The following is a 27,968-nucleotide window of genomic DNA, read 5'->3' on the forward strand; positions in this document are numbered from 1 at the left end:
AAAGTGCTTTACACAAGTTGCCTCATTCAAGTGCTTTCTTCAATGATATTTCTGTTGTTGGGATTAAATAACTTGCAGTGCCTCAATAATGTTATGCTTTTTTTATTAATAAGTGTTATAAAGTGACCATCTCTAGTGAAAAATTACTGAGACGCTGTTGTTTAGACTCGAATGAGCGAGCTTCTGTAATAAAACTGTTAGGGCCCCAGTTTGAGATCCATGCCATGCTGGACGCATCTCCCTTCTAGAAGTAATAAGGTGTTAAATATTCTACTAAGCAGTGTTTTGTCTTCGGATGTCTCTGAGGAATCAAAAGAACTCGGTGAAGTGTTGATATTTACAAGTGCTTTGTATCTAACATTCACACGCATCCATACTCTGATGGATGAATCTCAGATTAACTTGGGTTTAGTATCTTTCACAAGGATATTTGGCATGGAGATGGGTGAAGATGGGAATTGAAAAACAAACATGTAAATAGTAGGTAACCTGCTCTACCACGTGACCTACAGGGAGGGGGTTGTGACAAAGTGGATGAGCAGTTGTAATACTCTCCACTTATCCCAGATGTGTTGACTTCTTTTGCACAATATGCACATTCTTCTTTCTCTGTATTTATTTGCTATTAATTGCTATTTATCAAAGGCTAGTTTACGCTAATCCAGATAAATCTGAAAACTAAAAACGCTCCGCGTCCACACTATCATTTTCTTTTTGTTTGACTTTTTTTTTTCCTATCCCGTTTGGATCTTTAGCCATCAGAATTGTTGTCTGAAGGTCAAGAAAGATGCCAAGTGGATTTCCTTTACTAAGTGGATCATCATGGCTATATTGGTCCATTTGATTGGCCTTTATTATAATTATGTATTTATTTTATTTTCATTTTTTAAAGACGGGACAGACATGACTGGGGGATAGGACAGGGAGAAAGAATGAAAGAAAGAGAGGGAGAGAAAGAAAAATAAAGGGGAGAAGAGATGGTCAGAAAGGGGGGGAGAAAAAAAAAGAAAAACAAACAAAACACCTGGATCACCTGTATGGAGATAAAAAACCAGAAGAGAAAACAAACAGCAAAGGCCAACATAATAAAAACAACACCATCACAATGAACTAGCTAACAGTAGATAACAGTAGACACTAAATATTACATGTTATTGTGCAGTACGAAGATCGACAGCGCACAATGTGCTTTGAGGTAAGTAAAAAATCTAAATACTTTTTTCTAAACAATTATCAAACACAAAATTTAAAATCCATGTCTGAACACAGTTGCTGCCTTAAAATTTTCCCCTGGATTTTCTTTGAACAGAGGTGGTATTCAATGAAACATCTCCTAACCTAGGTGGTTAGGAGAGACAGGCTGCAGCCTTGTGTTGAATGTGTATAGGGCTTTGGAATGTGACATCGCGAGGGGGCGTGGCCAGGATTTTTGGTTGAGGTGTCATTTTTGTAGGCCAAAAAAGCACTAACAATGGAGAGGAGCAAAAGCCAAGATCGACAGTTTTGTTTTATCTACTTTCAAATCCATTTATCACAAATGTAACAATCAACAAAAGTTATCATTAATCAATATATAAAACTAAAATAGAATGTGTTTTTAGTGACACAGGGCACAAACATGGAAGCAAGATATATAATTTGGATTATTTATAGTAAATATAAATAAATCATTGCAATTTCTTTAACCATAGAGAATAATAAAAATCCTCAGGACAACGTCACATTAATACAATGAACTCACTATGTTATCCCTCTAACAGAGTCCACATGTTCTCACTGTAATTTCCCCCTCATGAAGGAATTTATCCTTGCACTAATGAATCTGAATGTTCGGGGGGAAATCAAATGCGTTTTACTCAAGCTGACTTACCTTTGTTTGAATGGCGACATACTCACGACTTGGAGGTTTAAAAATAGCCTAATCTTGTACCCAACCATTGGTGAATTTGATGTGCACCTCCAGAGATTTATAATTGCGAAACAGGTTTGCAATGAATGTGCTGACTCCACAGACAAGGTATGAAAATACAGGGTGGGTCATTTATATGGATACACCGTAATAACATGGGGATGGTTGGTGATATTAAAGTCCTGTTTGTGGCACATTAGTATATGTGAGGGGCAAACTCCTCAAGATGGGTGGTGACCATGGTGGCCATTTAGAAGTCGGCCATCTTGGATACAACTTTTGTTTTTTCAATAGGAAGAGGGCCATGTGACACATCAAACTTATTGGTAATGTCACAAGAACAACAATGGTGTGCTTGGTTTCAACGTAACTTTATTCTTTCATGAGTTATTTACAAGTTTATAAATGGCCCACCCTGTATATCAGGGTAAGTCAATGGCAATAGGTCCTCGGGATTTCTACTCCATGGCCATATTTCATACGGGTCCACATTTCCGATGCACTCTTTTTTTTGCAAGTACTGTCTCTTTGCATCCGGATGCAATCTGTCTCTATACCATCCTTTTTCTTTTGTGCTGCTTTTAAGCATGGTTCGTTGCAATCTTCCTTCCAACACAGTTTGTTTTGATTCGTGGTCTGCAAATATGGCGCTGCGCTCCTACAATACATTGCACCGTTATGTCAATTCCAAAGCTCTATTGGAGGCTGTTGTTGTTGGTGGAGAGTAGTGAGCAGGGTGAGCAGAGGAAGTGTAAAGTGACTGAGGTGTCAGGGGTGGAACAGTAGCAGTCGGGGTGGGTGAGTCTGCAGCCAATGTTGGAGACTGCATCCTGGATGAATCAAATGATTCAGTTAATTTGCTCACCTTACATCACCCCCGGGCAGAGACTTCTGGTCTTTGTGGCACGAGATGGTTCTAAGACCTCTCCAGACTTCGCTAACATTGTTCTGCTGAAGCTTGTTCTCCATTTTCTGCCTGTAGCTGTCCTTCTCATTCCTTATCAGTCCTCTCAGCCCTCTGCACCTTTTTCAACTCCTTCTTGTCTCTAGATTTGAATGCCCTCCTCTTCTGCTTGAGGACAGCTTTTATTTCTAGGGTAATCCACGGTTTACTGTTGGAGAAACAATGGGTATGGCGTTATCCACACAGTCTGTAATGCAGGGCACAAGGCTGTTGATGTCCCCTCCGTGGTGGTCACAGATCACCTCCCACACAGTAGACTCAAAACAGTCCCTAAGAGCCTCCTCACTCTCCTCCGATGATCTCTGCACTGTGTGGGTGGTTGGTGGCTCCCTGCGCACTAAGGGCTTGTACACAGGGACAAGGCGAGGTAGTATGTATGCATGCTAATGGCCAACAGCTCAATGTCTCTGTTGCATAGTTGTTCTTTCACAGTGATGTACCCAGGGTTACACCATCTGTCGTTCACAAACACTACAAGACCCCCTCCTTTCCTTTTACTGCTCTCTCTCGTCCTGTCCACCTGCAGCAGCTGGAATTAGTGATGTGTCGGTCGCGAACGAAACGACTCTTGGAGCCGACTCTTTGAAGTGAACGATGCGAGCCGGCTCCCAATGGGTAGGGATGGGTATCGTTCAGGTTTTATCCGATACCAGTAATTCTTTTTGTGCAGAATTTTATAGTGTTGTTAATAATAAATTAATTAAAGCAACAAAACAACCTGAAGAGTTGGGAGCTGAAAGAGCCTGCTCTTTTTAGTGAGCCGAGCCGAAAGAGCCGGTTCTCTAAAAAGAGATGGAAATCCCATCACTAGCTGGAATCCAGGCAACGTCACACTCGTGTCTGGAGTTAGTCAGCTGCCCTTTGGAGGAAGCCCATTTCCACCACTTGTATCCGTGATCTTGTTCTTTTGGCCACTACCCACATCTCATGATCATAGGTGAGGGTCCGTCTGTCGATCTCCTGCTCCCTTCTCTCGTCACTTGTGAGCAAGACCCCACGATACTTCAACTCTTTCACTTAGGGCAGAGTTATATACCCCAATTCTTTGATCTTCGGGCTGAAGGAAGATCAACACTCTGTGTTTAAATCAATGACTGTATAAAAGATGGACGACGCGACACCGCCTCCTCCCATTGTGCAAAAATGAAGCCAAAATATCCCACTTGTGGAGGCTGCCATCTTGCAAATTGCCAGAGTCTGCGCAGTAGTGACTTGAGGTGGAGCGACTGTGTAACGCTCCCGCCCACACACCCGCTGGACGTGACCGCAAACCCGCCCCTCTACACTTTTTACGTAGCCCAGCGACTTGAGGTTTTTTGCTGGTTTATCGTGACTGACGACTCGTTTAATTAAGGTAAATACAACCATGTCACTGTTATAAAAAACACACACAGCTTATCGTCTTATAGTTCTAAAATCACTCTGTTGTTAATTCGTTCGCTAGATTAGCCGCTAGCATACACACTGTGTTGGAGGCTTTTTGCTAGCTAGTTAGCGATGCTACACACCTGTTACTCTAATAGTCTGTGTTATTGAAGGATTCAGCACTTCTTAGGTTTTTTTTTTTATCCATTCTTAGACAGCGATGAGATCAGCTGCACACTTTACAGAGGCCCAGCGTTGCTGTTAATATCAAAAATATAATGCTGTCCTTTGAGATTTTAACATAAGACTGTGAGTGTGATGGATCTAAAACTGTTTAAATCTTCAGAGCCCTCTACAGCCTGGTAACGTGGAAACTTTAAAAACATCAGCAGAACATTTCAGTAGTGTAGTGTAATTTGTTCTTTTCATTTCATAATAGAATCCATATTTTATCAACAGCTACATTCACCCTGGGGAGAAACTAGTGAGGGAGACCATCAGGACCAAGCTGGGTTACCTGGGTCCAGAGGTTTGGAGAAACTTTTCTTTCATCACAGCTGTCCTGTGCCAGATGTTCTGTTGACCCACTGAGAGAGGCATCGTTTAAGAAACAACAGGAACACTGAAGCTCATCGCATTGATCAAGCAGGACTCATGATCTTCACCACCAGCTCCCTCACAGCGAAATCTTCTGAACTCCTCTGTTGGCCCGCCCCAGGAGATGGATAAACCCAGGATTTCATGAACATTGTGATGGAGACTTTTGGTTTGTGTAATGTTATACATAAAGATGACTTTTACATAAAGATATTACATTCAGTCCTGTAGAAAGTTATATATTTAAAAATATATGATCCTCTCTGGTTACTCTGGTATGAATAACTCTGAATTACTTTATGGTAAATAACACTATCTGCAAAAAACTGTGAAAGAATTCCAGATGACAAGTTTGTAGTTCAACATACAAGTGACGACCTTTGACCTTCATCAGGTTTTTTTTAATTGTGTCAGAGAAACTCAAACGTGCTCTTCATGCAGCTGAGTACATCAAGTGTTTAAAACGGAAGCTGTGCAGGTCTGAGATCAGCAGCTCTCTGAAACACCAAACTGAGGTCCTGTTAATGCTGATATATAGTGACACAGTTACATGAGTGATTAATCCTTTTGTTTTTTGTCTTTAACTTTATCAATAAAGCTGCAGCTTTCACTACAGCACGTGTGGTACTTTAACCTTTGTACTGTTTTCATCAGTTCATTTTGCAGTTAACATGTGAACATGTTGGATGATCTGTCTGCTGTCACTGGGTGGTGCTGAGGTCTGAATCTGAGGGCAGCTCCTGTAATCACAAAGAGAACAGAACCATCAAACTCAAATGTAAATTTTATCCCTCAAAATTTAAATTAAGCTGATTCTTCTGTCCTCACACACTCAGGATCTGAAGTTCTTCTCTTACATTTTTTCAGTATTACAGTACACTACAGTACTTTAATCCATAGTTCCTGATTAATGAGGAGTTACTGAAGCACAAGCTTTTAAAAAAATGTTACTGTCTTTACAGATGTGGCAAGAGACTGAAAACATGCTGTTGTTTGCACATATTTAATACTCAGCTCTGCACAGGAGCTGCAGCAGGGTGCGGCCTGTTGCTTTTACAGTATAATACTTGTGATAAAAGTACAGTAACAGTAATTAGTGACTGAGTAGCCCGGGGTGTTTCTCTTGATTTCTTTAGACAGGGTAAATTCATTTACCTGCACGGATCAGCTAAATTTAGCTTACTTAAAAAAAAATTATCTTTTTCTGTCAGACCTGACGAGAGCTGTTAACGAACTCCATGAGGAGGTCAGAGCCATCCGCAATACTGGCTGCAATGAATCGGTAGATGCTGGGGTACTGCCTCTGGATTTGCCCTTGCACAACATTGAGGAGCTAAACAATGCAGAGGCAGCTCTTCAATCACAAGAGGCAAATAAGGCAATGGTAAGTATATAAAGGTTATGTACACTTTGTAACTATAAAGTGTAATAGCTGTCAGATGTGATTTAAATACATAACAACGGCCTGTTGATTAAAACACACAAGCACTTGTGTACACATTTAAGACATGAGACATGCTAATTCCATCTCTTAAAATGTGTCTATAGGTGAGACGCTTTGCCTTGATTGGAGGGACCACATTGGAGTCCCCAGGCAGCGCACCCACAGCACCCCACCCAGGAACTCCAAGACGGATGGTGGTCCTGCAGGAAGATGGGTCCTGCAGGAAGATGGGCCCATTTCTGATTATTCAACTCGCCGATTCCTCTTTCTTAATTCTTCGATAAGTCAAGGCCAAGCCAGCTCCGATCAGCCAGAACCCTGTTACCATGGTTCTGAATAGGTAGATATCTTCAGCACTCAGGCTCACCCAAGCCCAGACTACTCATTGAGAAAGGGGTGTCAATTGCATTTAGGGACCAGTTGATCCATCCATCCATCCATTTTCATCCGCTTTGTCCGGGGCTGGGTCGCGGGGGCAGCAGCCTAAGCAAAGAGGCCCAGACCTCCCTCTCCCCAGCCACCTCCTCCAGCTTATCCGGGGGAATACCAAGGCGTTCCCAGGCCAGCCGAGAGATATAATCTCTCCAGCGTGTCCTGGGTCTGCCCCAGGGCCTCCTCCCGGTGGGACATGCCTGGAACACCTCACCCAGGAGGCGCCCAGGGGGCATCCTTGTCAGATGCCCGAACCACCTCAGCTGGCTCCTTTCGATGTGGAGCAGCAGCTGCTCTACTCTGAGCCCCTCCCGGATGGCCGAACTTCTCACCCTATCTCTAAGGGAGAGGCCAGCCACCCTTCGGAGGAAGCTCATTTCTGCCGCTTGTATCCGCGATCTCGTTCTTTCGGTCACTACCCACAGCTCGTGGCCATAGGTGAGGGTAGGGACGTAGATCGACCGGTAAATTGAGAGCTTCGCTTTTACACTCAGCTCCCTCTTCACCACGACGGACCGGTGCAGCGTCCGCATTACTGCAGCTGCAGCCCCAATCCGTCTGTCGATCTCCGGCTCCCTTCTCCCATCACTCGCGAACAAGACCCCGAGATACTTGAACTCCTCCACTTGGGGCAGGAACTCATCCCCGACCCGGAGTGGGCACTCCACCCTTTTCCGGCTGAGAACCATGGCCTCAGATTTGGAGGTGCTGATCCTCATTCCCGCTGCTTCACACTCGGCTGCGAACCGCTCCAGTGCGAGCTGGAGGCCCTCACCCGATGAAGCCAACAGAACCACATCATCTGCAAAAATCAGAGATGAGATTCTGAGGCCACTGTCATGGTCCTGGGCCATGTTGGCACAGTGTTCTTAGTTTCCTTGTATGTTTGTATTTTGTTCCTTGCTTAGGCCATGTTTTCTGAGTTGCCCTGTTGTGTTGTTCCCTAAGTGTTTTCCCTTCATGGCTTTTACCCCCTGTGTGCCCCTCTGTGTATCTGTGAGCCCTCGTCTCTCCTTATGTTTTATCCCATGCTTCCCCTGCCCATTATGTCTAAGTTCTCCCCGTGCTCTCCCTTCCCCCTGTGTGCCCTCTATGTATTTATGAGCCCTCGTCTCCCTTTGTGGTTGTTTCATGTTTCCCCAGCCCGTTATGTCTGTGTTTTCCCCGTGCTCTCTCTCCTCCTGTCTGAACCTCTGTGCACTTCCTGTTTACCTTGTGACTCTCACGCCCGTACATGTCATGTTCAGTTCACCCCGCCCTGTCTCGTTATGATTATCAGTGTCACCTGTGTTCCCCGTGTGTTCCCACTTTCCTCGTTAACCCTCTGTGTATTTCTGTCTGCGTCTCCCTCTGTTCAGCGTGACGTCGTCCCTCATGCTGCGTGGATTTCCCTGTGTCTCTCTCTCCGAGTGTTAGTTTACTTTTCCCAGTTTAGTTTTGTATTTCCTATGTTCTGCCTCTTCAGCAATAAAGCTGCCTTTTTGAGTTCATTCCCTCGTGCCTGTGAGTCCTGCATTTTGGGTCCTACTCCTGCCTGCCACACAGCCGAGCCTTGACAGCCACCAAAGCGAAAGCCCTCCGCCACTTGGCTGCGCCTAGAAATCCTGTCCATAAAAATTATGAACAGAACCGGAGACAAAGGGCAGCCCTGGCGGAGCCCATCACCCACCGGGAACGAGTCCGACTTATTGCCGGCAATGCGAACCAAGCTCTTGCAACGGTTGTATAGGGATCGAATGGCCCGTAGCAATGGGCCAGACACCCCATATTCCCGCAACACCTCCCACAGGACACCCCGAGGGACACGGTCGAATGCCTTCTCCAAGTCCACAAAACACATGTAGACTGGTTGGGCAAACTCCCATGCACCCTCAAGTATCCTGGAGAGGATAAAGAGCTGGTCCAGTGTTCCGCGACCAGGACGAAAACCGCATTGTTCCTCCTGTATCCGAGGTTCGACTAACGGACGAACTCTCCTTTCCAGCACCCTGGCATAGACTTTCCCAGGGAGGCTGAGGAGTGTGATCCCCCTGTAGTTGGAACACACCCTCCGGTCCCCTTTCTTGAAGATGGGGACCACCACCCCGGTCTGCCAGTCCACAGGTACTGCCCCTGATCTCCACGCAACATTGCAGAGGCGTGTCAACCAGGACAGCCCTACAACGTCCAGAGCCTTCAGGAACTCGGGGCGGACCTCATCAACACCAGGGGCTCTGCCACCAAGGAGTTGTTTAACTGCCTCAGTGACCTCGCCCCCGGAAATTGGCGGGTCATTCCCCTCATCCCCAGACTCTGCTTCCTCCTCGGAAGACGTGTCAGTGGGATTAAGGAGGTCCTCGAAGTATTCCTTCCACCGCCTGACAATTTTCTCAGTCGACGTCAGCAGCGCTCCGCCAGCACTATACACAGTGCAGGTAGAGCACCGCTTTCCCCTCCTGAGACGTCTGACGGTTTGCCAGAATCTCTTCGAGGCAGCCCGAAAGGCTTTTTCCATGGCCTCTCCAAACTCCTCCCACACCCGAGTTTTTGCTTCAGCCACTGCCCGAGCCGCATTCCGCTTGGCCTGTCGATACCTGTCGGCTGCCTCCGGAGTCCCACAGGCTAACCAAGCCCGATAGGACTCCTTCTTCAGCCTGGTGGCTCCCTTCACCTCTGGTGTCCACCATTTGGTTCGGGGATTACCACCACGGCAGGCACCAACCACCTTGCGGCCGCAGCTCAATGCAGCAGCTTCGGCAATGGAGACGCTGAACATGGTCCATTCGGACTCAATGTCCCCAGTCTCCCTCGGAATGCTGTTGAAGCTCTGCCGGAGGTGTGCGTTGAAGATCTCGTGGACTTTCTTTGCCTTTAGACAACAATTCTGATGGCAAAAGAGCCAAACGGGACAGGCCAAAAAAAAAAAAAAGAAAGAAAAAAAAAAAAAAAAAAAGAAATAAAGAACATGTTAACTTAAAAAAAAAAAAAAAAAAAAAAAAAGATCTCGCGGACTGGGGCCTCTGCTAGACGTTCCCAGCACACCCTCACTACGCGTTTAGGTGCACCAGGTCTGTCCAGCGTCTTCCCCCGCCACCTGATCCAACTCACCACCAGGTGGTGATCAGTTGACAGCTCAGCCCCTCTCTTTACCCGAGTGTCCAGAACATATGGTCGCAGGTCTGCTGATACGATTACAAAATCGATCATCGACCTACTGCCTAGAGCATCCTGGTGCCACGTGCACTTATGGACACTCTTATGTTCGAACAGGGTGTTCGTTATGGCCAAACTGTGATTAGCACAGAAGTCCAATAACAGAGCACCGCTCGGGTTCAGATCAGGGAGGCCGTTCCTCCCAATCACGCCCCTCCAGGTCTCGCTGTCGTTACCCACGTGAGCATTGAAGTCTCCCAGCAGGACAACAGAGTCTCCAGGTGGAGCACCTTCCAGCACCCCCCCCAGGGACTCTAAGAAGGCTGGGTACTCTGAACTGCCACTCGGCGCATAAGCGCAGATGACAGTCAGGACCCGTTCCCCGACCCTAAGGCGCAGGGAACAAACCCTCTCGTCCACCGGGAAAAACCCCAACGTACTGGCAGCAAGCCGAGGGGATATTAGGATACCCACCCCAGCCCGCCGCCTCTCACCAGGGGCAACTCCAGACTGAGACAGAGTCCAGCCCCTCTCCAGGAGACTGGTTCCAGAGCCCAAGCCATGTGTAGAGGTGAGCCCGACTATATCTAGCCGGTACCTCTCAACCTCACGCACTAACTCAGGCTCCTTCCCCACCAGAGAGGTGACATTCCATGTCCCTATTGCCAGTCTTGGCAGCCGGGGGTCAGTCCGCCAGGGCCTCTGCTCCTGGCCGCCACCCGGCACACAATGCACCCATTGACCAGTTGATCCAATCCATAATTCCTCTTTTAGGTTTTAGAGAACACACTGTGAGAGAATATTCCAGGGAAAATACAAAAAAAAACCCCACAAGACTAGACAAGGACATAAGCAGGGAAGATAAGGGAGAGGAGAAAAAGTGCGTCCGCCTCCTCCGAGAGCCAAAGAAAGATATGCATCCCATAGATCGCATCCCTGAACTTAACTCCAGGCCCTGCATTTTTGGTGGAACCACCAAACTTATAATTAGTAGGTAACCTGCTCTATCAACTGACTGGGACCGTGGTCAGTCAGCCACCCCACCCCAAAGGAGGGGGGTAAAAATTATGAACATTTTTTTGTCCGACTGCTTTAATTTGCATCCCATAGTTCGCATCCCTGAACTTCCTCCAGCAATGAATGCTGTTAACTTCCTGTGGTCTCTACATAGAAGGGAAGGGATGGAGAATAATGGAATAATCAACAATAATACAATCATAAGGATCCAGAAGCAGGCGTGATCTGTCAGTAAACAAAAGCTGTTTTTAACATTTAATTATCATCTATTCATTTATTACTGCCCTGTTGTGTCATTGAACTCAGATTGTCACAACAATACTGAAAGTATCATCAAGTTTACTCATTTTGTTCTCAAAGTTTGTAGTTTTCATAATTCCAAATTCAGATGAGGTCAGCTGAATCAGAAAACACTGAAGGACCTTATTAGAACTGATGTCAGACTGTGACGTCGGACCCCAACACACGCACACACACGCCGTGGTTATGGTGACACACACTTCTTTTATTATAACTGTGGTTTCAGCTTAAACGCACGGGACACAGACACTCCCGCTCAGTAGTCGCTCCGTTCGCTTCCTCGACTGTCACTGAAACATAAGAAAAGAAACAATCAGTCACTCGTCCCAAACACCTGTGCAGCCCCGCCTCCCCCCCGCCCCGGGAGCTCACCATGCCACCCCTCCCCTGCAGCGGGCCAGAGACCACACCCGCGCCACACAGACCTTTCAGTCCTATGGATGTCTGTCAGTGGGCTAAAGATCCTTTGTTTTTATTGTAAAAAAAACAAAAAAACTAAACTAAAATGAACAAACAGTCATTACGACTTGCGACTGGTGGTTGTCAGGCAGACACCAACTGGTGTCTGGTGTGACTGAGGCCTTACCTGCATTATATTGAGGGGAATGCAGATGTCTGAGGTGAACTGCTGTGATGTATGTATTTAGTAAAATACACAAAGGAAATCGGGATATGAGAAATAAAAAAAACATGAAAGGCAGAAAAACGTACCGTATTTTCACGACCATAAGGCGCACTTAAAAGGCTTAGATTTTCTTCAAAAAGTGCGGCGCGCCCTATAGCGCAGTGCACCCTATGTGTTGTAAGGAGGACGTAGTAGAGAACACCATGAGAACGTTAAAGGGTGAAGTGTGGGCGTTGATCGTATATACCGGGACAATCGCACATACCTGTATAAAAGAACAGGTATGTGCATTATGCAGGACATCGTTGTTTTAACAACCCTGAAAATGGCAAAGAGACACGCTTAAGAAGCACAGTTTAAACTGAAGGCCATCAGCTACGCGGAGGAACATGGAAATCGAGCAGCGGCGAGAGAATTTAAGATAAACGAATCGATGGTTCGCAAATGGAGGAAGCTGGAAAACAAGCTCCGGCAGGTCAAGAAAACGCAGCTGAGTTTCCGCGGACATAAGGCGAGGTGGCCCGAGTTGGAGGAAAGACTCGAGCGGTGGATCATCGAGCAAAGAGCGAGCGGGAGAAGCGTTTCGACGGTCACCATTCGGCTAAAAGCGGTTTCACTTGCTGAAGAGATGAACATTGAACATTTCCAAGGAGGTCCGTCTTGGTGCTTTCGTTTTATGAAACGGTGCCATTTTTCCATCCGGACCAGGACTACGATAGCGCAGCAACTTCCAGCGGATTATAAGGAAAAGCTGGCCATCTTCCGCTCCTACTGCAGCAAACACATCGGCGACAAAAACATCCAGCCCAGCCACATCACAAACATGGACGAGGTCCCGCTCACTTTTGACATCCCGGTGAGTCACACTGTGGAGAAGAAGGGGACCAGCACGGTAGCGATACGCACAACGGGGTATGAAAAGTCTTCTTTTACTGTTGTGCTTGGCTGCCATGCTAATGGACAGAAACTGCCGCCTATGGTGATTTTTAAGCGAAAGACTTTGCCTAAAGAGAAGTTTCCAGCAGAAATCATCATTAAGGCAAATGAAAAGGGCTGGATGGATGAGGAAATGATGAAAGAGTGGCTGAGGGAGGTGTATGTAAGGAGACCAGGTGGTTTTTTCCACGCATCACCATCGCTGTTGATCTGTGACTCTATGCGTGCCCATCTCACAGCCGATGTGAAAAAACTTGTGAAGCAAATGAACTGTGAGCTTGCTGTCATTCCGGGAGGCCTGACAAAGGAACTCCAACCGCTGGACATCGGTGTGAACCGCCCGTTCAAAGTAAGGCTGCGAGCGGCCTGGGAGCGATGGATGACCGGTGGAGACCACAGTTTCACTAAGAGTGGAAGGCAGCGCCGGGCGAGTTACGCCACAATTTGCCAATGGATTGTAGATGCTTGGGCTAACATGTCTGCTGGCACTGTTGTTCGAGCTTTCGCAAAAGCCGGCATCGTTTCCGAGGAGCCGCACGGCACGGAAAGTGACTCTGACGGTGAAGACAGTGAACCTGGCATGTGTGATGGAGATTTAGCGCAGCTGTTCAATTCAGACACAGAGGATGAGGACTTCGATGGGTTTAATTGATGATAAAAATGTGAGTACTAAACTTTGTTTTGCTCCTGCTTTATTTTTAAATACGCACACTTGTATGCTTGTGTGTTGTTGATGATGACGATTATTGGTAATAAAAATGTGAGTACCAAACTCAGTTTTGCTCCCGCTTTATTTTTAAATATGCACACTTGTATGCTTGTGTGTTGTTGATGATGACGATTACCGGCAATAGAAATGTGAGTAAGGTACCGAATTCACGTTTGCTCCCGCTTTATTTTTAAATACGCATACGGTACTTGTATGCGCCCTATGGTCCAGTGCGCCTTATGTGTGTGTTAAATACAGTAAGGGCACACATAACTGAGACTGCGCCTTTTAACACAGTGCGCCTTATGGTCGTGAAAATACGGTACTGTAAATATATTTATTTATTTATTGAGAATATGAATCATTTCCCGTCAGTCACAGTCACTGTATTCCTCGTGAACATGATGAACATTTTTTGTCGGACTGCTTTGATCTGCATCCCATAGATAACAGCATTCAGTGCTGGAGGAACCACATGGAACATCATGGAGGCTAACTTCCTTTGGTCTGTCAAATGTGGGAAGCGATGGAGGAGCACCATGACAATGCCTGACAAAAACATGATGACATACATAGTCAGGTGGGTGGTGTAGGTCTGGAGCGCCCGGCTGTTCAGTGTCTTGCTCTTGCTGCTCAGACACACCATGGCGATCCTCAGGTAGGTGATAGTGACGCTGCCAATGGAGGAGCCCAGCAGAAGGACAGTGTAGCCGAGACCGTAAATGTTATTGATGAGGATGTTTTCACAGGAGAGCTTAAACAAAGAGGCATTGTCACAGAAAGGGTTAAATATGATCCACCTGCAACGTGACAGGCGAACGCTGAGGCCCACGAGGATTGTCACCATAATGAAGATTACTGCCCAGGCCAAGACCGACAGCTTCACCACCATCCAGTTGGTCATGATGGTGGCGTACTGCAGCGGGTTGCAGATTGCCACATAGCGATCAAAAGCCATGATCATGAGTATAGTGTGAGAAGAACCTGCATAAATGTGAACACAAAAGGCCTGAATGACACAGTCTACATAGTGGATGTACCGATCTGAGCTGGGAATAAAAATATCCCTCAGCATACGTGGAATGATTGTTGTGGCTCCAAATACATCATTAATGCTCATGTTACAGAAGAGCAGATACATGGGCTGGTGGAGGCTACTATCCAGCGTGATCAGGATCACCAGGACAATGTTGGAAAACATGATGAAGATGTAAATGAGGAGGAGGAGGGTAAAGGTGGGAATGGAGGCATCTGGGCTGACCTGTAAACCTTCTAAGAGCAGGATATCTGAAGTCTGGTTTTCCATAGTGCAGAAGGTTAATTTCAACCTGGAGAGAAGACAAAAAAACATGTTTATTTTCAAACTTTAAAGGGATTTTAAAGTGTTTGGGGTCATTTTTTGACCTTCAATGCACATATTAAACAAATATGTAAGACTGCTTTCTTCCACAAATATCTATCCGGTTGTTCAGTCTGACGTCACTAGCCGTGTCTGGGCCTAAACTCCGCTGCAGGTCCATATATCAAACGATCACTATGGCATTACTGAGAGTTGAAAAACTGTCTAAAGTCTTTCATCTTTAATAAAATGATCAGCGTTCTGCTCTACCAGGTGTAACAATTGAGTTTAACATCCAGGCATCCATGAAAACGGAATTTATGACATTTAACGGAGTTAGAAGTTAGCAGGGAGTTAGCTCGCTAGCTTCTATCTAAATGCAATATAGCATGTCCTGACTGCGGGGTTTTGAAACAAATTCAAACGTACAGCTCTGTTATCACTTCCAGCATAAATGAAGACAGAAAACTAAACAGCAGTGACGTTTGTAGGGTTACTGAAGTTGGGCTAGCTGGTATATAATGATGTGCTACGTGACCGCTAGCGACACAGCTATGTTAGCATAATATAAACAAGCTAACTTTTTTTCCACTCGATAAAAGTTAACGTGAGTGTTCTCGGTGGTCAGGAACAAACGTAATCGCATGGCAGGATGCTGTAAAAGGACCAAACTTCAGCCAGGAGAACAACTGAGATAATCCATCCACAATACGAGGTTAGTCATTCATATACTGCTGCATGGGCTGGGCTGTAGTTACATCCTAAGGTTTTAAAAACTGAGCTTAAATAAATGATTAGCGGTAATAAAAGCCGAGGGAGGTCAACAGTGATCACTGACTGTTTTAGGAGCTTTTTGAGATCAAATAGAAGAAAATACATAACATTAAACATGTTAACAACACAAAAGCCATATTAAACGCAGACTACTTTAGACCCGGAAGTAGGATTTGTCACGTCATCACTTAACAATCGGATTAGAAACATTGTATCTGAGAGTGATTAAAAACTAGCTCATTATTACTTCTAGGCTGGACTACTGTAATTCATTAGCGTCATGCTCCTGGGCATGGAGACACAGTGTTTTGTGTTATCATTATTTGCATTCTGTCTCTCTACTTTTAAGATTAGGCTTAAAACATTCCTGTCACGATCCTGGGTCTTATGACCCAGTGTTTTGAGTTTAGTTTATTTGGATGTTTATATGATTAAGCTCATGAGTTTTTCTAGTTCTTTATTATTAGATTCCCCTTGTGTCTTCCAACCCCTGTTAAGTCTCCCTTGCCCTTCATGTGTTTCAAGTCTGTTATGCTGTCAAGTTCATGTAGTCATGTTTGCATTTCATTATGTTTCCTATTTTATTTTCTAAGAAGTTCTGTGTTTTGTTTTACTCTTTCCCTGTGGCGTTGTTATGTCCACGTTGTGTCTACTGTGGCTTTCTGTCCCATGTTTCAGGTCCCTATGTTCTGTCTTCTCAGTTGCTGTTAAGTTTGCATGTCTAGCGTTCAGTCAGTGTGTTTCCTGTTTTACTTTGAAGGTCCATGTCTCATGTGAGTGATTCTAGTTTTGCTTCCCTTGTCTCGTCCAGCCTGATCACTCCCAGCTGTGCCCTCTGTGTATTTAAGCCCTGTGTTTCTCTTTGTCAGTGTCGTAATCTCCCTCATGTCTGTGTTTCCCTGTGTATTAGTTATCCATGTCCCAGTTTAGTTTAGTTTAGTTTTTCATGTCATTCTGCAATAAAGCAGCTTCTTGAGTTTAATTTTGTTGTCGTGAGTTTTGCGTTTGGGTCCTTTTCCTGCCTCCACACAGCTGAAACATGACAATTCCTTTTGATAAAAAGGAATGTAATCATTACATGGGTCTTTTTTTTTTGTCTCCCACTTCTCACTCCCAACTGGTCACAGTGCGAAATGAGCTGAATATTCTCCACCAAGATGAGCACATCTTTTTAAATAAGGCCGTCTTGAAAAATGTAGCTTTTTGCTTTTTGTATTTAACCCAAAATGAAAATGAAAATGCATCACACAACACTGCAGCTCCAGCCAAAAAGAAAGGGATGAAGAAAAATGTAATTTAAATTTTACATTTCTGTTTAGGTAATAGAAATGTGAGATTCATCAGGGAAACACAATGACATTAGATACCACTGATAAACAACAGACCCAACTATTCTCTGTGGTTTCAAGGGATCTTCCAGAAATGGTAACCTGATGTTCCCCTGATGAGTCATCATCAGGTACAAACTTGATTTCAAAACTCGGTAAAAGAAACTATATTTTATTGCCACTGTTTATGCAAGATCACGAATAAATTAAAAAGTCTAATCGAAACTTTAAACATGTGATGCTTTTCCACTTCTTTTGTTTTTTTTACAAGCACAATTTCTAAAGCTTGTTGTAGCAGTAGGAAATGAACAAATGTTCCTCTGGTGATAGAATTAGAATTCCTGAATTGAAGTTTCCTCATGTTGAGTTTTAGTTTGTTCATTGAAATTTCATTCCAAGTGTTCTCTTTTTTTTTCAGCAGTATAAAGATTATAACGTGCACAGCAAAGGAAATTAGATTTAAAGTGCTCAAATGGAAAAATTAATCCTTTTTACATCCACCAGATCCCCATTAACCTTTCAAGGGTTAGGGTGAGGTTTTGTTTTAGTTGCTTACTAACCAGACAGACTTTCAGACATTTTAAAAATTTTGGCTATTACTACTATCAGTAGATCACACACTGCAGTGTTAACCAAAATCAACTCCTAACTAATACCTCTGGGCAGGTCAACCACCTAAAATTGTTATTAATAAAAAACAAACAAACAAAAAAACAATCAGCCTAACACTCTAGTCTTTGTTTACCTGTTGTTTACTCCTAAAACCACATTTCCCTGATAGTTCGAACCACCAGCATTAAGATTTTAATCAACACTATATAAACTACATACATATATAAATCAGAGAGCAAAGAAAGGCCATCCAACAACGAATTAGTGACACGAAGTCTTAACTCCACCAAATGCAACACAAATAAAACCCAGCAAAGGCTACAGCCATTTTGGTCTATAGTAAGATCATGTGTGTGTTTGTGTCTCATACTCACCTCAGTTGACGTGAACCTCCTGATATCACACCTGAGGCTTGGCTGACACGTTTTTTATAATGTGAACATGTTCCCTGATGCTGATGGTTTGTCGCGTGAGTAAACAGTAAGACCTCCCCGGATGGCTGAACTCCTCACCCTATCTCTAAGGGAGATGCCAGCCACCCATTTCCGCCACTTGTATCCGTGATTCCATTCTTTCGGTCACTACCCACAGCTCATGAGCATAGGTGAGGGTAGGGGATGTAGATCGACCAGTAAATTGAGAGTGCCCCCTTTTACACTCAACTCTCTCTTCACTACAACAGACCAGTGCAGCCTCCGCATCACTGCAGCCACAGCACTTAGGCCACCCAAGTGAAAGCCTTCTGCCACTTAGCTATGCCTAGAAATTCTGTTCATAAAAATTACGAAGAGAATCTATGACAAAGGGCAGCCCTGGCAGAGCTCATCACCCACCGGGAACAAGTCCAACTCATTGGTGGCTATACGGACCAAGCTCTTACAATTCAATTCAATTTCAATTCAATTTTATTTATATAGCGCCAAATCACAACAAAAGTCGCCTCAAGGCTCTTCATAGATACAGAGAAAAACCCAACAATCATATGACCCCCTATGAGCAAGCACTTTGGCGACAGTGGGAAGGAAAAACTCCCTTTTAACAGGAAGAAACCTCCGGCAGAACCAGGCTCAGGGAGGGGCGGGGCCATCTGCTGTGATTGGTTGGGGTGAAAGAAGGAAGACAGGATAAAGACATGCTGTGGAAGAGAGACAGAGATTAATAACAGATATGATTCAATGCAGAGAGGTCTGTTAATACATAGTGAGTAAAGAAAAACTCAATGCATCATGGGAATCCTCCGGCAGCCTACGTCTATTGTAGCATAACTAAGGGAGGATTCAGGGTCACCTGGTCCAGCCCTAACTATATGCTTTAGCAAAAAGGAAAGTTTGAAGCCTAATCTTAAAAGTAGGAATAGTGTCTGTCTCCCGAATCCAAACTGGAAGCTGGCTCCACAGAAGAGGGGCCTGAAAACTGAAGGCTCTGCCTCCCATTCTACTTTTAAATACTCTAGGAACAACAAGTAGGCCTGCAGAGCGAGAGCGAAGTGCTCTAATAGGGTGATATGGTACTACAAGGTCATTAAGATAAGATGGAGCCTGATTATTTAAGACCTTGTATGTGAGGAGCAGGATTTTGAATTCAATTCTGGATTTAACAGGAAGCCAAAACAGGAGAAATATGTTCTCTCTTTCTAGTCCCTGTCAGGACTCTTGCTGCAGCATTTTGGATTAGCTGAAGGCTTTTCAGGGAGTTTTTAGGACTTCCTGATAATAATGAATTACAGTCGTCCAGCCTGGAAGTAATAAATGCATGAACTAGTTTTTCAGCGTCACTCTGAGACAGGATATTTCTAACTTTAGAGATGTTGCACAAATGGAAGAAAGCAGTCTTACATATTTGTTTAATATGTGCATTGAAGGACATGTCCTGGTCAAAAATGACTCCAAGGTTCCTCACAGCATTACTGGAGGCCAAGGTAATGCCATCCAGAGTAAGAATCTGGTTAGATACCATATTTCTAAGATTTTCAGGGTCGAGTACAATAACCTCAGTTTTATCTGAATTAAGAAGCAGAAAGTTAGCGGCCATCCAGGTCTTTATGTCTTTAAGACATTCCTGCAGTTTAACTCATTGGTGTGTGTTATCTGGCTTCATGGACAGATAGAGCTGGGTGTCATCAGCATAGCAGTGAAAATGTATGCTATGCCTTCTAATGATATGGCACTAGGGAAAGTTATGAAGGATCTTCTTATGGTGCAATGGAGAAGCTCTTGACACACACTTCACACTTGTCAGGCAGACACCAACTGGTGTCTGGTGTGACTGAGGCCTTACCTGCATTATATTGAGGGGAATGCAGATGTCTGAGGTGAACTGCTGTGATGTATGTATTTAGTAAAATACACAAAGGAAATCGGGATATGAGAAATAAAAAAAACATGAAAGGCAGAAAAACGTACTGTAAATATATTTATTTATTTATTGAGAATATGAATCATTTCCCGTCAGTCACAGTCACTGTATTCCTCGTGAACATGATGAACATTTTTTGTCGGACTGCTTTGATCTGCATCCCATAGATAACAGCATTCAGTGCTGGAGGAACCACATGGAACATCATGGAGGCTAACTTCCTTTGGTCTGTCAAATGTGGGAAGCGATGGAGGAGCACCATGACGGTGGATGACACAAACATGATGACGAACATAGTCAGGTGGGTGGTGTAGGTCTGGAGCGCCCGGCTGTTCAGTGTCTTGCTCTTGCTGCTCAGACACACCATGGCGATCCTCAGGTAGGTGATAGTGATACTGCCGAGGGAGGAGCCAAATAGGAGGACAGTGTAGCCGAGACCGTAAATGTTATTGATGAGGATGCTTTCACAGGAGAGCTTAAACAAAGAGGCATTGTCACAGAAAGGGTTAAATATGATCCACCTGCAGCGTGACAGGCGAACGCTGAGGCCCACGAGGATTGTCACCATAACGAAGATTACTGCCCAGGCCAAGACCGACAGCTTCACCACCATCCAGTTGGTCATGATGGTGGCGTACTGCAGCGGGTTGCAGATTGCCACATAGCGATCAAAAGCCATGATCATGAGTATAGTGTGAGAAGAACCTGCATAAATGTGAACACAAAAGGCCTGAATGACATAGTCTACATAGTGGATGTACCGATCTGAGCTGGGAATAAAAATATCCCTCAGCATACGTGGAAAGATTGTTGTGGCTCCAAATACATCATTAATGCTCATGTTACAGAAGAGCAGATACATGGGCTGGTGGAGGCTACTATCCAGCGTGATCAGGATCACCAGGACAATGTTGGAAAGCATGGTGAAGATATAGATGAGGAGGAGGAGGATAAAGGTGGGAATGGAGGCATCTGGGCTGACCTGTAAACCTTCTAAGAGCAGGATATCTGAAGTCTGGTTTTCCATAGTGCAGAAGGTTAATTTCAACCTGGAGAGAAGACAAAAAAACATGTTTATTTTCAAACTTTAAAGGGATTTTCAAGTGTTTTTGAAAGCCACTTACAGGCAGAACTTTGTGCTATTAGAAACTGAATTTGAATAAGTTAAATTTGTATTTGAATTTCTCAGATTGAATCTGAATTGCTCAACTTGAATAAAAGCTTCTAAAACAGAATTTGAATTAGCTTAATTTGAAATCCCATGTATTTGTTTGAAAAGGTTCATCACTAAGTTGAAATAGAATTTTATATTTTGAAAATTTAATAATTACATTTGAATTTGTATTCCATTCTTCTTTAAATTTAGCTCCTGAATGTTTTCAGTTTCACTTTCCACCATTCAATTTCAGTTCTACAATTCAGTTTTTGTCAAACATCTAGGTCCTTTATGAAAACCACAGAGTAATTGAGTGCCAGTTAATAGAGCTACGTTCTACCTGCGGACGCAGTGTTACAAAATGGACCTGCAGCATCTTGAGCTTGAGCGGGGCACAGATTAAGCATTCAGAAGTCATTCATCATGTCAAATGACAGATCATATGAACAAAGAGAATTTAGAAATGTAATTATTGATAACAGTAAACAAGCACAGATAGCGTAATCTACAGCTGTTTAGAGAATGAGAAGTGTTGGGTTTTTTTTTTTTCAAAGTTTGCCATTTCAGTGATAGTCTTATATCATGTCTTTTAAAGAAGGATGGAATACAAAAATTCAGTTTCAATTTAGTGATGTTCATTCTCAATCCAGTACACTGAATTTCAAATTAGGCTAATTCAAATTCAGTTTTAGAAGCTTTTATTCAAGTTGAGCAATTCAAATTCAATCAGAGCAACCAACAAGCAGAATTCATGACTGTAGAGAAATGGCACTAGGGAAAGTTATGAAGGATCTTCTTATGGCCTCTAACAGTTGACTCACCTCTGTGCTAGTCCTGCTGGATCTCGTTACAGCTTTCAATACTGGTGCAGTGGTTTAAATCATATCTATTTTTTAAACTTTGATTTAGCTGTGTAAATGGGAAGTCTTCTTCACTGACTAAGATTAATTATGGAGTTCCACAGGGTTCTGTGTGAGGATACTTTGTTTACATTATACATGCTTCCCTTAGGCAGCAGCATCAGAAGACATAGCATACATTTACACTGCTATGCAGATGACACCCAATTCTATCTGTCCATGAACCCGGATAACACACACCAATTCAGGAATGTCTTAAAGACATAAAGACCTGGATGGCCGCTAACTTTCTGCTTCTTAATTCAGATAAAACTGAGGTTATTGTACTCGGCCCTGAAAAGCTTAGAAATATGGTATCTAAGCAGATTCTTACTCTGGATGGCATTACCTCGGCCTCCAGTAACACTGTGAGGAACCTTGGAGTCATTTTTGACCAGGACATGTCCTTCAACGCACATATTAAACAAATATGTAAGACTGCGTTCTTCCATTTGTGCAACATCTCTAAAATTAGAAATATCCTGTCTCAGAGTGACGCTGAAAAACTAGTTCATGCACTTATTACTTCCAGGCTGGACGACTGTAATTCATTATTATCAGGAAGTCCTAAAAACTCCCTGAAGAGCAGATTTCTCCTGTTTTGGCTTCCTGTTAAATCCAGAATTCAAAATCCTGCTCCTCACATACAAGGTCTTAAATAATCAGGCCCCATCTTATCTTAATGACCTTGTAGTACCATATCACCCTATTAGAGCACTTTGCTCTCGCTCTGCAGGCCTACTTGTTGTTCCTAGAGTATTTAAAAGTAGAATGGGAGGCAGAGCCTTCAGTTTTCAGGCCCCTCTTCTGTGGAACCAGCTTCCAGTTTGGATTCAGGAGACAGACACTATCTCTACTTTCAAGATTAGGCTTCAAGCTTTCCTTTTTGATAAAGCACCCCCCTTTTTTCTTTCCACATTCACTGATCAAAGTGCAAAACTGAAGTAAATATTCTTCACAAACATGAGCAAATCTTTTTAAATGACGCAGTCCAGAAAAATTTGAAAACTGAGCTTTTGCAATTTGTATTTAACCCCAAACAAAAATGAAGATGGAACACACAAAACTGGAGCTCGAGCCAAAAAGAAATAGCTCAAAATAAAATTTAAATTTAAATGTTAGGTGATAGAAATAGGATCAAAGAGATTTTCCAAAAATTGTGAACTGATGTTCCTCCGGTGAGTCATCATCAGTCACAGACTTGATTTTGAAAACTCAGCTCACATTAGGTAATAGAAACTATTACCCTTGTTTATGAACAATCACAAACAAATGAAAAGTCAAATGGAAACGTCTGGACACATGATGATTGTCAGCTTCTTTTGCTTTTTTTTTTTTTTTTAATAAATAGGCACTATTTCCAAAGCAATTACCAAATGTTCCCTTGTTACTAGAATTAGAACTCCTTAATTGAAGTTTCCTCATGTTGAGCTTTTGTTTGTTCATTGAAATTTTAGTCCAAGTATTTATTTTCAGCAGTATAAAGATTAAATCTTTATACTTATAATTAATTTTCTTTTTGCTGACCACATGATAGATCCCCATTAACCCTTCAAGAGTCAGGGTGAGGTTTATTTTTAGTCGGTTACTAACCAGACATATTTTCAAACTTTTAAAACATTTTGCATGGCAGTAGTTAGTAGTAATAGTTTCTATCAGTAGATTACAAATTTTGATGTTAAACAAAATCCACTCCTAACTCTGGGTAGGTCAACCACCTAAAATTACTGTCAACATTTAATGAGCCCAACATTCTAATATTTGGGTTTGCTTGTTGTTTACTCCTAAAACCACCTTTTACTAATTAAATCACCAGAAATAGGAGTTGAATCAAAAGAGCAAATGAAAGCCATCCTACAATGAATCGGTGGTAGTGGAGTTAAGACATCACTAAATGCAACACAAATAAAACAAAGGATACATATATTTTAGTCTGTAGTAAGATCAGGTAGTGCGTGTGTTTGTGTCTCATACGCACCTCAGTTGACGTGAACCTGCTCAAATCACACTTGAGGCTTGGCTGACATGTTTTTTATAATGTGAACATGCACCCAATGCGCCAGGGTTTGTTGCGTCAGTAAACTCAGATCTGAAAATATCTGTAAGTTCTGCAAACATCTTTCTCCAAGTTTGTACATTTATATTTTTGAATTTAGAAATCACAGAAGAAATTAATTTGAACCAAAAGCAAAGCTTGATTATTACAGGTATTGGGATTTTCAGATCCAAGACCAGCTGTAATTCTGTTGGAAATATTAACCAGTTTTGCCCCAAAGGGCTTTCTTAGCTTCCTGCTTGAAAATTACGTGCCCAAAATGAATGGATTTTAAATACAATGATATTTACAATTACAATTACAAACTCTTTGTAAATGTAACCTATATGTCCACTCACCTAAGAATGATCAAAACAATATTGATAACAACAGAGGGCAATTTATTTAGGGTCTGATGGCAGTTTACCATTGGTGTCCAATACCTTAAAGAATTGCCGAACTGGAGCACATATGTCCTTAACACCTCCTAACATACCCTCTTATACATCAGCTTGACACTGGTACATCAAAAGAAACTTAACCAAAATGTTTACAACCTGAACAACTTACAGTTCCCCTGGAATGTAATGTAAACAAAGAGAAGAAGAAAAGAGAGAAAGAAAAACAATACTTGCATCAATTACCCACTTCTCTGAGCCTGGAGATAGGTGAATATATTATTTAGAGAGTCTTTTCTCAGTCCTGGCCTTGTAAACTGCAACCTCCTCAGTCCGTAATCAGAGAGTGTCTATTTGGCAGTAACCAAAATGTTTTTGTATAGTCTTTGTGAATGAGAAAACAATTGTGATAGCTGGCCAGTAAAATGAAAAAAATGTATGCCACTAATTGTGTACATGGGTGTAAGTACTTCAGTCCAAATACTCGAGGTCCAAAGAAAAATGGCACCAGTGAAACAGCATGACAGTGAGGCCTCTTCTGAAAAAAAAAAAAACGAGTCTCCTCCACCACTGGCAGGAGAATGAACAATAGTATTTTAAGGCTACTGCAGATGTAAATATTCACCACTAGCTCACCATAGTTGCTCTCCGGCACAGCTACAAGCCATGTGAGTTCATAGCCCCTCCTGATAGAGTGTACTACCCCAGCTGACTGTCGTAAAGCAGCCGCAAATCAATAGCAATAAAGAAAACCTCAAAATCATTGCAGAACATTTTATAACAGAACACCCAATATAGATATTGTCATGGTCCTGCGGCCATGACTCAGTGACTTTGTGTTTGTGTTCTTTATTGTTATTACTTTCATTATTATTCATGGCTGTTTTGGGATGGTTTGTGTTTTGGGATTTTAGATACTGGGTTCTGGGTTTGTGCTCCCTCTATTGGTCCCTGGTGTTAGTGTTCCCCTGTCTCATCAGGTTAATCAGGTCCAGCTGTGTCCCCCACCTGTGTGTGATTTCCCAGTGTCTCTCTGTGTACTTATAGTGTGTGTTTTCCTCTGTTCCTCGTCGCGACGTCTGTGTTCATACTCTGTGAAATCCCCTGCGTGCTCTCCCTGCTGTTCTCCCTTCATGTTCAGGTTTGCCACTCCTTGGTGTAGTTTAACTCCCAGTTTAGTTCATCCTTAGTTCTGTTTTGCCATCTCCACTTTATGTTTGGTATTGTTAATAAATCGCCCTCACGTCTAAATAAGTACTGCATTTGAGTCCTCCTTTCCACTCTTCACACGGCCACTGACCCAAACCGTGACAGTACGACGCGACCACAAGATGGACCCAGCAGCGCTTAATCCGTCTAAGGAGGTCCGGCTTCATCCTCGCCTGGTCCGGCTTCATCCTCGCCTGGTCCAGCTTTCGTGCCTGCATCCTCGTCTGGCCCAGCCTTCGTGCCTGCATCCTCGTCTGGCCCAGCCTTCGTGTCTGCATCCTCGTCTGGTCCAGCCTTCGTGTCTGCATCCTCGTCTGGCCCAGCCTTCGTGTCTGCATCCTCGTCTGGTCCAGCCTTCGTGCCTGCTACCTCGTCTGGCCCAGCCTTCGTGTCTGCATCCTCGTCTGGTCCAGCCTTCGTGTCTGCATCCTCGTCTGGTCCAGCCTTCGTGCCTGCTACCTCGTCTGGCCCAGCCTTCGTGTCTGCATCCTCGTCTGGTCCAGCCTTCGTGCCTGCATCCTCGTCTGGCCCAGCCTTCGTGTCTGCATCCTCGTCTGGTCCAGCCTTCGTGTCTGCATCCTCGTCTGGTCCAGCCTTCGTGCCTGCATCCTCGTCTGGTCCAGCCTTTGTGCCTGCATCATCGCCTGCAGCAGCTTCTTCGGCATCCGCATCATCGCCTGCAGCAGCTCCTTCGGCTTCCGCATCATCGCCTGCTGCATCAGCTCCAGCCCCGCCTGGTTTGGCTTCAGCGGGTCCAGCCTCTTCCTTCTCCTCGTCTGTGCCTGGTTCCACTGTTGGCACACCACCATCCGGTCCGCGTCTGGCACCTCATCTTCATTGGCTGTTTTCTAGGCTGCTGGCTAGTCGTCATCGCCGTCGTGGCCGCCCTCCTAAACGAGGTTGTTGCCGCCACGGCCTCCTTCGTGGACGGCCTCCTGAACTCTTTACGCGCCGCCACGGCCTCCTTCGTGGACGGCCTCCTGAACTTTTTGCGCGCCGCCACGACCTTCTTCGTGGCCGGCCTCCTGAACTTTTTACGCGCCGCCACGGCCTTCTTCGTGGACGGCCTCCTGTGCTATCGGGCCCCAGGCCGGCCACCTGCACTGTGCTTTGGACTCTGCTCCCCTGTGAGTTTTGTGAACGGTTGTTTGGGTCTCTGGGGTCTCCATTTTGGTCATGGCCCGGGTCCTGCTGGCACAGGATCAACAAGCAGGGAGCCATCTGCTGAATGTTCACCATCTAAAAGCAATGGGATAATAAACTCAGTAAACTGACACAAAATAGTGTCAGGGACACTATCAATTTGTTGAATTTTAACAAAGTAATCCAGCAAAGTGAACGCCCTTTGCACCTCTTGTAGTTTAAACTTGGCTTTAACCCCATTTAACATAACGGTGTATTCTGGATCAAAACCATACCTTTCACAAAACTACATTGTCTCTCTCTGCAAAGCGGCAGATGAATTCACAGATGTTCGTGCATATGCTCAGGATAAGGTTACTGATGCTCTCAAGTCCCAATTATTCCTACTACTTTTAGCTGTAACTATTAATAATCATTAGTACACATCACATCATAACATAAATACATGATAACACATGGAATAGCATAATCTAAGATAAGATAAGATAAGATAACCTTTATTAGTCCCACACGTGGGAAATTTGTTTTGTTACAGCAGAGAGTGGGCAGTGCCAAGTTATATAGCAAAATCAGAGAACACTGGAATAGAATAAGAATACGATACTGTAAACAACTGTACAGAATAGAATAAAATAAAATAATAATATACACAATAGGATAAAATTGGAATACAAGTGCTATATACAATTGAGTAAAAATACAACTTTGTCAGAAAAAGAGTATTGCACTTAGTCTTATTGCACATGAGTGGGTTTGTGTGTTTGATCAGCTGCAAAGTCTTTGTTGTGGAGTCTGACAGCAGATCGGGTGCCGCAGCCTGCCACTGAAGGAGCTGCTCAGTGCTGTCAGAGTCTCCTGCATGGGTTGGGAGATGTTGTCCAAAAGGGATGACAGCTTAGCCACCATTCTCCTGTCACTCACTACCTCCACTGGGTCCAGAGGGCATCCTAGAACAGAGCTGGCCCTCCAGATCAGTCTCTTCCTGTCCCCAGAAGAGTTGCTGCTGCCCCAGCAGACCACACCGTAAAAGATAGCTGAGGCCACCACAGAGTCATAGAAGGTCTTCAGGAGTGGGACCTTCACTCCAAAAGACAGTACAGCCTGCTCTGCCCTTTCCTGTAGAGGGTGTCCTAATTATGAGTCCAGTCCAGTTTATTGTTCAGATAAACACCAAGGTACCTGTAGCTGTCCACAGCCTCAATGTCCATACCTTGGATGTTCGGTGGTTGCAGTGGAGGATGTTTGTGCCTGCGGAAGTCTACCACCAACTCCTTGGTTTTATTAGTGTTG

At 44.0% G+C, this 27,968-nt stretch overlaps 2 protein-coding genes across 2 annotated transcripts; both read right to left on the reverse strand.

The window, feature by feature from the left end:
* Nucleotides 1-13,791: 13,791 nt before the first annotated feature.
* LOC146661315 (olfactory receptor 52J3-like) lies at nucleotides 13,792-18,247 on the reverse strand. Its single transcript, XM_085419751.1, has 2 exons — nucleotides 17,858-18,247; nucleotides 13,792-14,758 (listed from the first exon to the last, which is right to left on the reverse strand). Exon 2 carries the CDS (start codon nucleotides 14,734-14,736, stop codon nucleotides 13,792-13,794), a length of 945 nt encoding a protein of 314 aa, XP_085275877.1. The 5' UTR covers nucleotides 14,737-14,758; nucleotides 17,858-18,247.
* Nucleotides 18,248-19,920: 1,673 nt separating this feature from the next.
* On the reverse strand, nucleotides 19,921-20,865 carry LOC146661316 (olfactory receptor 52J3-like). Its single transcript, XM_085419752.1, has one exon. It carries the CDS (start codon nucleotides 20,863-20,865, stop codon nucleotides 19,921-19,923), a length of 945 nt encoding a protein of 314 aa, XP_085275878.1.
* Nucleotides 20,866-27,968: the final 7,103 nt, after the last annotated feature.

This window comes from Rhamphochromis longiceps, linkage group LG10 (assembly GCF_057381845.1).
Source record: "Rhamphochromis longiceps isolate RC_006_pf linkage group LG10, R_longiceps_female_GT1.1, whole genome shotgun sequence".
Taxonomy (NCBI): Eukaryota; Metazoa; Chordata; class Actinopteri; order Cichliformes; family Cichlidae; genus Rhamphochromis; species Rhamphochromis longiceps.

What these genes read in the sequence shown, in the direction of transcription:
- LOC146661315 (XM_085419751.1), bottom strand. Translation starts at nt 14,736, where the DNA reads ATGGAAAACCAGACTTCAGATATCCTGCTCTTAGAAGGTTTACAGGTC.
- LOC146661316 (XM_085419752.1), bottom strand. Translation starts at nt 20,865, where the DNA reads ATGGAAAACCAGACTTCAGATATCCTGCTCTTAGAAGGTTTACAGGTC.